At 35.0% G+C, this 12,723-nt stretch overlaps 1 protein-coding gene across 23 annotated transcripts in view; it reads right to left on the bottom strand.

The window, feature by feature from the left end:
* The window catches only part of LOC147374984 (protein argonaute-3), a 136,292-nt gene that overhangs the window by 8,347 nt on the left and 115,222 nt on the right, over positions 1–12,723 (bottom strand). For 22 of the 23 annotated variants that reach the window (XM_086379250.1, XM_086379279.1, XM_086379139.1 and 19 more), the window contains 2 exons: positions 10,645–10,844; positions 6,773–10,067 (listed from right to left, as the gene is read on the bottom strand). The exons of the other annotated variant lie outside the window; for it this stretch is intronic. In XM_086379250.1, the coding sequence (XP_086235376.1) occupies positions 9,959–10,067; positions 10,645–10,844 (309 nt within the window). In that variant the 3' untranslated portion in view covers positions 6,773–9,958. Of the gene's footprint in view, positions 1–6,772; positions 10,068–10,644; positions 10,845–12,723 lie in introns of those variants that run through there. 23 annotated transcript variants of the gene reach the window in all.

Here is a 12,723-nt window from a genome sequence, read left to right as displayed (position 1 = left end):
TAGAAGCTACATTAATTTTCCTTAAGAATATGGGCATCACTGTTGCAAAAAACTGAAATGTTACTTTCAAGAATAATTTTCTCTATTACTTTGCTATAACATCCTATTTCAGGTACATATTCTGTACACATTATCACTCTACAGGTAGCAAAAACCTTTATGGACAGAGAGAATAGCTGCAGGACTAACACTTTCAATCTTAATTCTCATTTAACCAAGTTAGGATTTCTCTCTATCATTATTAACTAAAGTTACATTCCAATGATTCTTACTATCTTTTTTCTTTTATCCCTCCCCCTTTTAATAGTGTGTGTGTTTGTGTGTGTCTGTAAGGGGGAGGAGAGAGAAGAACTGCACGACTCATAAATGGCATAAAGCACTGACAACATCCCCAAACAGAATGATGGCACTCAAGTAGATCAAAGAATGGTATGTCAAAGAAAAAACTTTAGAACCCAAACATGAAAACAGTATTCAGAGAGTCTCTCAATCAAGCCATAACTTGTGGTATGTGATCTTTCTTTCCAAAGTATTTTAAAGACACTTACTCAAAGCAGAATTCTATATAAACTGCCTCTAAATCCTTTTTCTTTCTTTTTTAAAGAGGAGAATGGCTGTACTCTGGGCTAAGAAATGAGAAAGCTCCTGGAAAACTTTTTAAGAATCTTATGGGGACAAAGTATTAGATTTTGGTTAGTGCTTGCTAGACCTGATTTCTGAATTAGAAAAACAGCACATGCAGGATCATCATCAACACTATGAGATCATTCCCTTTCTATGAAACAGGGAGATATTCGCAGTTAATCACCACCAGAGATCCAAGCCTGTTGCTACCAAAACCAAATGTTTACCTGCTACCAAAGGTTCCTCTTGTTAAACTCCCTGGGATCAAACTGTATCCATTAACCTGGCTGGACTGTTTATGTTAGGCAAAATTCCCTCTTCATCACAGCCTACCAGTGTTTTCCCCAAATCTTTTATCAAAAAATATTTTTTTTTTACAGGAAAGACAACCTTGTCTGGGAAGGTTCTGTTTTGTGTTTTCTATATAAAGGGAAAAGCTGGAGAAGCTTTGTTGATAGCAATTTCGCGGCTCTATTTAAGAAAAATACTTCATTTTAAAATTACAATTCAGAAGCAACGTCTCTGATGAAGACAGATGTACCTTTAGATCTGGGACAACAAACAACATAAAATACAGTTAGTTTACAGTGACACTTTCTTAGGTTCAAATCACAACAGTTCCTCTTTTACAATGTGACTATGAGAAATAGGTAAGTATCAAACAATTTAAGCTTTCTGTCCAAAAGGATTCCAGCAAAGAAACCTTTTCCTTTTCCTCATTTCCCCCCTTACTACATACTCTTACAAACCCACTAGTCCATTTCTTCACAAAGATCTCCTATCACACCTGCAACATTTTTTGTAGAAAAGTTCTCCCTTCTTTGGTTCTAAAAATAAAGGGCCAAATTAAAGGATTTTTGTTTGTCCTTCCAACTAAAGCCATGAAGTAAATAAAGCTGGAAAGTTTTAGGCACTAAATACCAGAGTGATCTCCCTCTCTAGTCTCTGGCACAGCCTTTTAAACTTAAAACATAACACTGTAGATTTGCATATAGTCAATTTTTAGAAATAAAACATCACACAAAAAAGCAAAGTTCTAATGATCGATATTCCTATCTGTTTCCTACTCACATAAGACTATTCATGACAGCTCTAAGAGGTGACTGTAAGCTTGAGCACGTCACCCAGTACTTCAGCATGGTAATTCAGCACTGATGCTGGGTACCCTGATTTATGGAGCCAACCATAAACAGTGAAATAAGCTCTACATGTCAGGTTCCTAAGAGCTTTTGGAAGAAAAAAAGAAAACAAAGGAGGACTTCTACTTAGAGCTGCCTTAAAAATACTGGCCTACAAGAATTATATGCCTGACAGTCTAGGGCAATGTTGAAGCATAATGAATAAAACTATTAAAATTATGACCACAATAAATATCCTTAAGAGGGGGGCGTATACTTGCAACAAAAACATATCTGACTGCTCAAAACATATTTAGTTTTTCAGTATCAACAAATTCCTATAATCAGAATCAGTTCAGTTCAGTTCAGTCGCTCTGTCGTGTGTGACTCTTTGCGACCCCATGAACTGCAGCACGCCAGGCCTCCCTGCCCATCACCAACTCCCGGATACCAACCTTCAATTACAACTTGATATCAGGGTAAAGGAAGTAGCTTAGTGTATTATGAGTATTTAAAAGCCCACTGAAACTGGCAAAAATGTGGGGGAAAAGTGATATAACTAACATCTTCATGAAATCACACGCTGATTCATTTTAAACTGTTTCACACAATATAAAAATAATATTTTTCTGATTATAATTACTTGAAACTTTCTCATTTACCCCTCTCAGTGAAAGAATATAGTACGGCAAAATGTCATACATTAAACCCTGATAAATTAGAATTTAAAGCTCAGAGGGTGGGATCAAGTTTATCTTTTAATCTCTTACAGAAAAAAATTGGCTTACCAAGAAAATTCACTGTGTAAAAATACAATGGAAATGTTTTACCTGTTTAAGAGAATTCACTTTTTTCATGTACTTTTATAAAAAGTTAACGTCAATACAAATAATCTTGATCTCTTCGTCCATGGGGTCACCAAGAGTTGGACACGACTGAGCGACTGAACTAAACTGATTCACTAGGAAACTAAAGTGACTATATTACACTTGAAATTAATATTATATAATACTTTTAACTGTCCTCCAATTAATTTAAATTCATAATTATTACTTAAATGTTTAATTAGCTGAAATACAGTATTAATCAGTCTTTATCTTAAGTTTAGCCACTTAAACTCTGTGAAACAACTTTAAAAGTATGGTAGGGTTAAAACAATTTTAAAAGCACAGTAGGAAAAAATTCAGGGTAGCAAGTCTTCCATATAATATAATTATGGCAGAGGAGGGACACCCCATTTCAAAGTCAATTATCACTGACTTCTGGATCACTTGCTGTTTTCCAGGTCTATAAAAATGGTATCATAATCCTAATGCTGAATGATGTAACCATTTAAGCAGTTCCAACTGTAGCTGAAGTTAGAAAAAGAAGTGTAACAAGCTGGCACCAATCCGCAGATCAGGTGAAATCAATCCAGTCTGTTAGTCAGATACTTAAGGGGAGGAAATCCTATAGTAAAGTTCCACTTCCCCTCCACATTTAGAAATCTGTCTAAAGACTGTCTTTTTTAATGCCCACTATATAAACAACATTAAATATTCTAAGTTAGAAAATAGTGTTAATGGTTTATTGGTAAAAATCCAAACTCTAGAGTTTATGGAATTAGTAGTTTGGTTGGTATGTTAACATTCCATCTTATCTTAGCTGATATTACAAAGAAAGAGGAAAAGCTAGAAATATCTATAAAAATAAAATACCTTAAAACCAATATCTAAGCAAAATATAAAAGTTGTGCACAAATTGTCAATAAATACAAACATCACAATAGAAAAATTAATATTAAAAAAATAAACCCATAATCACTATTATGACATTATAAAAATGAAGACGTTTACTGTGCATGTGTGTTTGCAGACAGACACAGTACACTCCAAACAATCAATGTAATTTCACTATCATTATTACATAATGCAGCATACAAGGTTACTGAGGTGTGGTGTTCTTTTGTCTGTTTTTTAAGTTTATTCTTTTCTGGAAGAGTGCTCACCAAGTTCACAAGCAAGAACTGGTTAGGTGATCATTTACTGCTGTTTACTACTTCTAGTTCAAGGGAAAACTGCTTCCTGATAGATTACTAACTTTCCAACCAGTAGGAATAATTCTGCTATTATCCTTCCTTTTACTTCTCTCCTCCAAAGCCTGATTTTTACACGTTCAATTTCGAATTAACCGATCGTACAGATGCACTGTCATCATTTCCATCTACGCTAGAAAGAGAGGGAGACGTTTAGAATGTATCTTGCTGCCTGAAAGAGAAAAGATTTCCCTAAAGATAGAGACATACCATTTTACTTTTCCTATTTCCTTGGTGAGTTGGCTCTATCTTTCTGTGCAGTCTTCTTTAGTAAAGAGTAATTAGAAAAGGCCACCAATAGATATTTACAAAAGGGTCAATATGCTGGAGGGGGAGAGGGTAGCCTATCACATAATTTCTGGCAAGTTACCATTGACTTTGGGGGTTTACTACCGTACTCGTACCCTTGCTAAAAAGTTCAGCAAACTCGCTGTTTTATGTGCCATATAGATTACCTTCAACACAGCTGAGAACTGAAAGGGTTACTTCTGTTAAAAACTGTGTTTTTAAACCTACAAAATACATTTGGTGAGCATTTACTTAGATACTTTACTTGAATAAAAGCTATATTTGGTTCCCTTGGACCAGATTCAGGACAACAAATAACATTATTTATATGAAACGGTCATACTCTTGGAGTTCTAAAATAATTTATCTTTTAAATTTTTAGCCTCATGCTACTTGAAAAATAAAAGTCTACAGCACCATCTTCTGAAAAGGCACTTTCTAAGAACCGCCTTGCTTTAAAAAATGATTTAAAATTTTAATTCAGCGTCTACCCTGAAGAACATCTTTGCTTTAATGATACCCTAACATAGATACAATATTAGAGTTTGGTTACCTCAGATATTGATTTCAAAAAGGAAGTGAGACCAATGGCTGGATGGATGATTCAACAGCATCTTAATTTTGTCATTCTGTTGGCTACCTGATACTTCAAGAGGGCTTCTCATTGGTAAATCTCAACCCTCCATATGAAATTTATTAACCTTCTATTTTTAATTCAAATTAAAATCTTTACTTTCCATACTTCAAGAGCAAAATATTCTTACAACAATGTAAAAATATAGAGCACTATCTTTGATGGGTAAAGAAAAATAAAATTCAACTAGTAGTAGATAATATTAGCACAAGCTTTGACCACTGTATCTCAGTTAAAAGAAATTATTTTGATCAACATGGAAAACTAGAAACTGAAATGTACCACTTTTAAAAGCAGGAAAAAGTAAAAAACATTTTTCCCTTTGAGGCTATATATATATATAGAGAGAGAGAGAGAGAGAGAGAGAGAGAGACTGAATTTTTCTTCCTGTGAATCAGCTTAGGTTTCACTAATCACAGTATCATTTCTAGTATTGCCACTGATCACAAATGTTCTTAGTATATGTAGGAATTTTTTTAAATGATTTTTTTGGAGAAAATTCTCACTTTCCCATCTATGTACTGATTTTACACATTATTCTTTGCTTTTTGACTCCTGCAGAAGCACAAAGTGCTTTATATGATCAAGTGAGAGGAGAAAAGGAAAATACAGACAGCCTCTAGAGTCAGGGTTATACTACCACTCACAAAGGTCTCACCTGGTATAAAGTCTCGCAAGTATTATTATTGAAGCTTTAGGATATCCATGAATTCTCAAAAAGAATGAAAAGGATTAAAAAAGCCAAAATAAAGATACCATTCCAATGGTGTCTTTTTACAGCTTGACTGGATAACTCACAAAAGATAATTTAAGTAGCAAGTTACTGTTAGTGGCAACTTGTCTTTAAAAAGTATTCAACAGGAAAACATCTAAGAGGATGAATTAAAACAACTATTTAAACCAGGTTAAATGATACTGAATAAAATTTACGCAGACCTGTCAGTTAAGCCTCTTGGAAAAACATCACTATCAAGTTTTAATAGCAAGACTACAAAATATTCTAGCTGTATCCAAGTGGCTAAGCTTCATGAATTTCATAAAAATCACTACCTATGGTAAATTCATATTGGCCTCTGAATCAAATACCCACAAAATTTCTTGGATAAGAATCTCTAATTCCTAGTCTATAATTCATCAGAAATAGATCCTTCAGATTTATTACTGGCATTCTGAGTGTTCACCTTTTCCTTAAACATTGAGATCCTCTGCCAATCATTTCTAAGGAACGGCAACTCAGCTTTTATTCTCCTAGACATAGCTTAAGTCTGTCATGACTAAGCCTGTGATGAGGTCTGTCATACTAAAATCCATTAGAGAATATGTAAGTAAACTTTAGGCAGTGGTGGGTCATTAGAGAACCTATTATAGTTTGGAAAACTAGTATAGGTGTTTAGAAGGCTAGGAGTCTCCATGCTAGAAGGAAGAGATGAATCTTTATCAAGTGCCTTCTAAAACACCCAGTATACTCCTACTAGAATCCCACCTAGACCCTCTTCAAGGAAGATAAATAAATTAATAGGTTATAACCAGGAAGATTTTCATAGACAAATACTTTTTCTGAGAAATGTGTTAAAAGGTAAATATTAAGAAAAAAATAAAGGGCATCTGTATGTCTGTGAAAATAAGCCAAAAACCAGTACTAAGGAGGCTGAGGTACCCTTTTTCAAAACTCTTAAAGTAAAAATCCACATTTCTAAAACAAAGAAAGAGTGTCCTGACATTAAATTGAACCTAAATTGGCAGCACCCTTTGTTATCTTGATATTTCATGTTCTTAAATCTTATTTAGGAAAAAAAAAAAAAAAAGTTTAACACCAGCCTTGAATCCTGCTCATCTCCTTACTGTTTAGTGCAGTAACTGTCAGACTCTACTTCATTAAATAAATATAGCAGCTACAGTATTATAAATGCATGGTCCTCAATGCCATTAACTTGATACTGTAATATAAAACATGTATCAGCACTTTACATATTTGCCATCCAGAATATACATTAAGCTCCCAATTCTTCTTCACATGAAAATCTATTATACCAGTTGCTGGGACTGACATTTTAAAGTCACTCATATATCACAGAAAACAGCAGAGAGAAATTTAGCATTCACCGTATGTATAGTTAGTGAGCAAGGGCAGGAACAGAAAGGTCACTGTTGAGTTTCATGACCATTTAAACTCAAAACAATCTTTTTTTCCTCCTTTTTTTAAATAAAAAAGATCAGTGATTCTACACCAGAAGTACAATAACAATTAAAACAAATTTCAAAAAATATGTGCCATTTAGTCTTTTATCTTAAAATTCTAAGCACAAATTTTCTTATAATTAAGTTTGATACACCAATTTGTTAGTAAGCAAAATAGAAATATACTATACATATTCTTTCAAGTTAACCAACTTTAAACTAGCAATGTTGAAACTCTAAGAGCACCCTTTATAAAGAACTCATTTCAAAGGTAAAGCTTTATGTTAAAAAAAATTTTTTTTCCTCTGTAAAAGTCCTTCTAAATAGATTTAAATTGTGGGCTTTACTTTAGCACATGTGAGATTAGGTGACTGAAATTAGGTAAACCAGGTAAACAGGGGGAAATTATCTACAGTTCTTCCCTAGGCCCTAAAGTCTCCCACATGAATCTGTGAAACTCCCACTGATAAAGAAGATGCTTTACTCATACTGAGCAAACATACGCCATCAGGTTTTACCATCTAAGATACACTATTTCCTTCTCCTGTCTATGTTCTGGATTATATTCAGTGAAACTTCAATGTAAAAAAAAAATACAACCTTTATAGACATTTTTTGGAGGAGGAGAGGCGGTTGGGAGAAAAATGTATATACTACACAAACATCACCTTATGTAAAGAGCTTTGAAACAGTGTTGTAAATTGCATCTCAGCAACTTCAATATAATAAACATACAAAATACAGTACTTTCTTAATTTTCTGGCAGGGGGACAAAAGATTTCATACCTGTTGGAGGACATGGGCTCAGATTTTAGGCTCAAAATACAGTAAATTGGCATTACATGGATAACAGGTAAGAGAGAAACTAAAGAGCTAATCCATTTGTTTTCATGTGCAGATGGAATTCTGAAAGGTTAACAATGCCCACTGGAAACAATCTGTAATATCTACACTCTGAACCAGTGCAAAAAAAAAAAAAAAAAAAATTTAAATGCAATTTTCATGAGTTACAAAGTGCAAAGCTCCCTTGAATCCAAGGTTACTGATAAACTCGGTTTTGACAGCTTTATAGTATTTTTTACTATCTTAAAGTGAAGTTAATAAAAACAAAAGTTCTGCAAAAAAGTTTTTCAACATTTCAGTGATTTAACTCATTTCAAATGATAACTTCCTTTGTCACCATCTCCCTAATTTTAAAAGGAAAGTTACACTAGTGATGAATTAGCAAATAAAGTTTTAAAAATATCATTTTATATTTTCCTGACACATTTTAGTAAATGAAAACTGGCAGCTTACCAGTATGATTCTTCAATAAACACGAGCTCTTTTCAAAAATTTAAATGTCTTCTATATCTTAAGCTAGTCATTGTCATTAATTAAATCAAAGTTTTTCAACTTTAATATTCAAGGTCAAGACTCATTTAGGAAATTTAACTTCCTTCATTTTCATAATGATTTTTATCAGACATGATTTAAACTTGAAAATTATAAAACTTTCCTTCTGAAATTAAGGCTATATTACTTTGCCCTTTTAAAATTATGGAGGTGCCTGTTTCTCCCATGATTTGTGGTAAAGATGTAAAACAGACACAGCTTTCTTTTTAAAACTGCTTATTGCACTAAAAGAGAGCAAAAACAAATTGTCAGTTCTTAAAATAAACATGATTATATTTCTATAAAAGATGTTGCCAATACGATTCTATAATTATTAAAGCACTATTCTAATAAATATAAAAGAAAAGGAAGCTATACTTCAAAACACATACATATATGTTTATATATACAACACATATATATAAAAATATATATATGAAAATCACATTAAGGTATGAGAGGCAGCAAGTAAACTAGCAAAAAAAAATTAAAAGAAACCTCAACAACCCTTCTCTCTACCCAATTTCAGAGACCTCAACCCTACACGATTCCAATCATGTAAAACATTTACCCTTTATAAAAGCTTTAAGGAATTTCCATGTATAACACATAGAAACAGAAGACTTTAGAATAGTAGCATCAGTTATAGAGAGAGTTACAACTTTTGACAAGTTTTCTTTTTTAATAGCAGCTTGAACAAATTCACTAAAGAAAAAGAATGGTTTAGGTGCTACTGCTTATGTACACATTGCACAAACGGCCAATGTAAGCTGAGGGCTGGAGGGGGCAGACATTCGCTCTCACAAAACCATATTTTATATATATATGTATATATAAAATAATTTTGTTTCTTAGGAAAGCAATACCAAGAGTTGAGGACTCAAAATTGTGTATGAGACAAGAGATAGGAGTAGGGTGTGCAAAATAAAAATCTAGTTTGCCATGCTTCATATTCAAATGAACCAGATACATGAATATTTGAATGTCACTGGTAGCATCAGGGAAAAAAAATGTAGGTGAAGAAGGCAAGGGAGGTAGAGAGAAAAATGAAAGTGGCAGTGGGAGAATAATAAAAGGGAAAGACAGTTCCCCGACGGAATGAACTATAAAATATATACAGGGATACATATATATCTACTATCAGTGTAGATCCAGATATATATGCATATGCAGTATGCATGTATATATGTAAAATATACAGATAACTTTTACAAGAATACATGAATGCACATTAATTTTTTTGCACACATCATTGTGAACAATCACTTTGATTATTCATATAGGTGTAGTTTTTAAAAAAAAAAAAAACCTTCATTTACTTTTTCTTTACTTTTTTTTTTTTTTGCAAAGAGTTGTGCTGCCAAGCAACTTGAGGTAAAGGCATTAAAAGGGTTAGACTACAAGAAAGTGAAAACAAAACAACCGCGATACTTCCTACAGGAGACCGCACAAAAAGCAGTTGGCTGGTTTCATATTGCATAATGGTGCTGTGTTCCTTGATGAAGTAAACAATCTTCCTGTATCAACATAAAATCAGACCCTGGCCCCCACACAGTGTTGGTTTCTGTATGGCTGGAGGTATCCTCACCCAGCTGACTCCACTGGAAACATAAGTTGTATGTCGATTCATCTTCCAGTTCTTCCTCTCAGAGAATATTCTTAGACTTTTTAAGCAAAGTACATTGTGCGTAAGGTATCTTGGTGAATCTGTACAGCCTTGGCAAGAGCTTGTGGATCTCGTCCATTGCTCTGTCCTGAAACGTGACTTCCTTCAGCACTGTAAGAAAAGTGGCAATGAGCACAAAACCAAACCCTATTCTGATGTAATAATTCTGAAGAATATTATTTGTAGAAAAATTTTTAAAATTAAAAACAAAGTGGCCAGTGTAATGAACCCTGACATGTCTGTCATCTAGTTTCAATAATTATGAACTCAACGCCAATTCTGTTTTACTTTTCTCACCCCCCCCCAGGATTATTTAGAAGCAAATCCAAGACATCCTACAATTCTGTCTGAATATATCACTTTTATTACTGATAATCTCTCCCCTGAACTAATGGTAAAGCAACAAAATCACTACATCACACTATTACTAATAAGCCTAGACTGTACATCTTAATAGGAACCCTCACCTTGGACAATTAGTTCTATCAGTGCTTTTTATTTGGCTCACTGACTCTTTTAATAGCCTGTGGAATGTTAATTCTCAGTGGCAGTACTTTATGGCAAATAGAGAGGCACATATATGCTCACTTACACATAAATACTTAAAAAGATATTTCCCAAGAAAATCCTAACACACAGTGTATTTGGATTTGGGTGAGAATCTGTGCTTGTTATGCGTCTGTATTACCTGTCATGTTCTTTGTCCACGAGATGATATCTGGCTCTAAACGCCACCAGGTGAGCATAATACGCTGGTGCAGGTATAGAAACAGAGCGTGTACAGCGCACGTAAGTGTGGCAGAGCTGGTAAGTTAGCAGCTGAAGTTCATCTGCAGTAAAGCAGTTATCATCCCATAAAACATGATAGTGTGAAGGTCGGCTGGTACCCTAAGGAGGCAACGGAATATTCTGCTGATTTCTAAACTTCTAAATAAATATTTACCACATCTTTGTACATTAACAAAATACATCTTAGTTTAATAATCCAGTGGGGGGGAAAAAACCACAAAATTTAGCTGATTCTGGGTATGTATCCAAAAGAAGTAAAAACAGGGACTCAAACAGATGTTTGCACACCTGGGTTCAAAGCAGCATAATTCTCAATAGCAGGAGGTGGACACAATTCAAGTATCCACTGATGGCTGAATGTATAATAAAGGGTAGTGTGTGTGTGTACGAGTGTGTGTGTGTGTATATAAGGGAATACTATTCAGTCTGAAAAAGGAAGAAAAATCTGCCACATACTGTAACATGGATGAAACCTGATGTTTCCAAGGCACGGTCCTTTATATTTGTGATAAAGGTCAACTTTTCTGTTTCTAAAGCTTATGTTCTTAACATGCGTGTATGTATGCTCAGTCCTGTCCCATTCTTTGTGACCCCAATGACGCGCCAGACTCCTCTGTCCATGGGATTTTCCAAGCAAGAATACTGGAATGGGTTGCCATTTCCTTCTCCAGGGGACTCTTCCTGATCCAGGGATTGAACCAGCATCTCTTGTGTCTCCTGCACTGGTAGGCGAATTCTTAACCACTGTGCCACCTGGGAAGCCTTAAACTTTCATGACGTTATGCTAAAACGAGTCACAAAAGTACAAATATTGTAGAATTCATTTATATGAGGTAACTGAAATAGTGAAATTCACAGGAGGCAGAAAGTAGAATGGTGATCGCCATGGGTTGGAGGGAGGCGGGAATGGGGAAAAGTGAAAGTGAAAGTCGCTCAGTCCTGTCTGACTCTTTGCGACCCCATGGACCATACAGTCCATGGAATTCTCCAGTAGAATTCCACTATGGAGTGGGTAGCCTTTCCGTTCTCAGGGATTTTTCCAACCCAGGGATTGAAGCCACGTCTCCCACATTGCAGGCGGATTCTATACCAGCTGAGCCACCAGGGAAGCCCAAGAATACTGGAGTGGGTAGCCTATCCCTTCTCCAGTGGATGTTCCCGACTCAGGAATCGAACCAGGGTGTCCTACATTGCAGGTGGATTCTTTACCAGCTGAGCTACAGGGAGTTAGTATTTAATGAGAACAGAGTGTCTGGAAAGATGAGAAAGTTCCCGAGACAGAAGGTGGTATGGCTGGACAATACTGTGAATTACTTAACGCCGCAGAACTATACACTTGAAAAACAGCTACAACGGTACATTGTATGTTATGTGTTTTTTAAAACCCAGAACATTTAACTGAGTGCCTATATATTAGTTACTATGCTACAGACTGTGAATTGCAAAGAAAAACAAAGCAAAGCCAAAAGTTTGTCCTCTCTTGGAAAACATAATTCAGTAGAAGAGTAAAGGAAACAGAGCATCTACAATTATAGAACAACCAATAAGTGGTTACAGTATTACTGGTACTTAGTCCTGTATAAGAATACCAAAGGAAGTAACTATGAGAGTGAGCCCTGAGGGTTCTTCACCAAGAGAGGAATGAGGGATATTTGGCCTTTTGGGGGTGGGTGGGGTGAGCAGACACTAGAGAGAGTGAATGGCCTTAACAAAACACAGGGGGCATAAAACTCCATGGTAGATTTAGGGAACAGTTAATTGACTAAGATGAAGAGAATATGGAGCCTATGGAGAAAAAAATGAAGTTGAAATGAACATATGGAATGAGACTGAATGATATGCTTAGGAATTTGAACTTTTATCTGTAGGCAGCAGGGAAAGCACTGCACAGCTTTGTTTAACAGTAAAGATTTTAGGTGTGGTAAGAATGGGGGTTAATGTAGGATCAATAATGTCAGTAGTAATATGGAGGATGGGT

The sequence above is a fragment of the Bos grunniens genome, chromosome 3 (assembly GCF_055505025.1).
Source record: "Bos grunniens cultivar Pamir isolate PY7600 chromosome 3, Bosgru_T2T1.0, whole genome shotgun sequence".
NCBI lineage: Eukaryota > Metazoa > Chordata > Mammalia > Artiodactyla > Bovidae > Bos > Bos grunniens.
The sequence above is the reverse complement of the archived record's forward strand: the minus strand, read 5'-3'. Positions and strand labels throughout refer to the sequence as shown.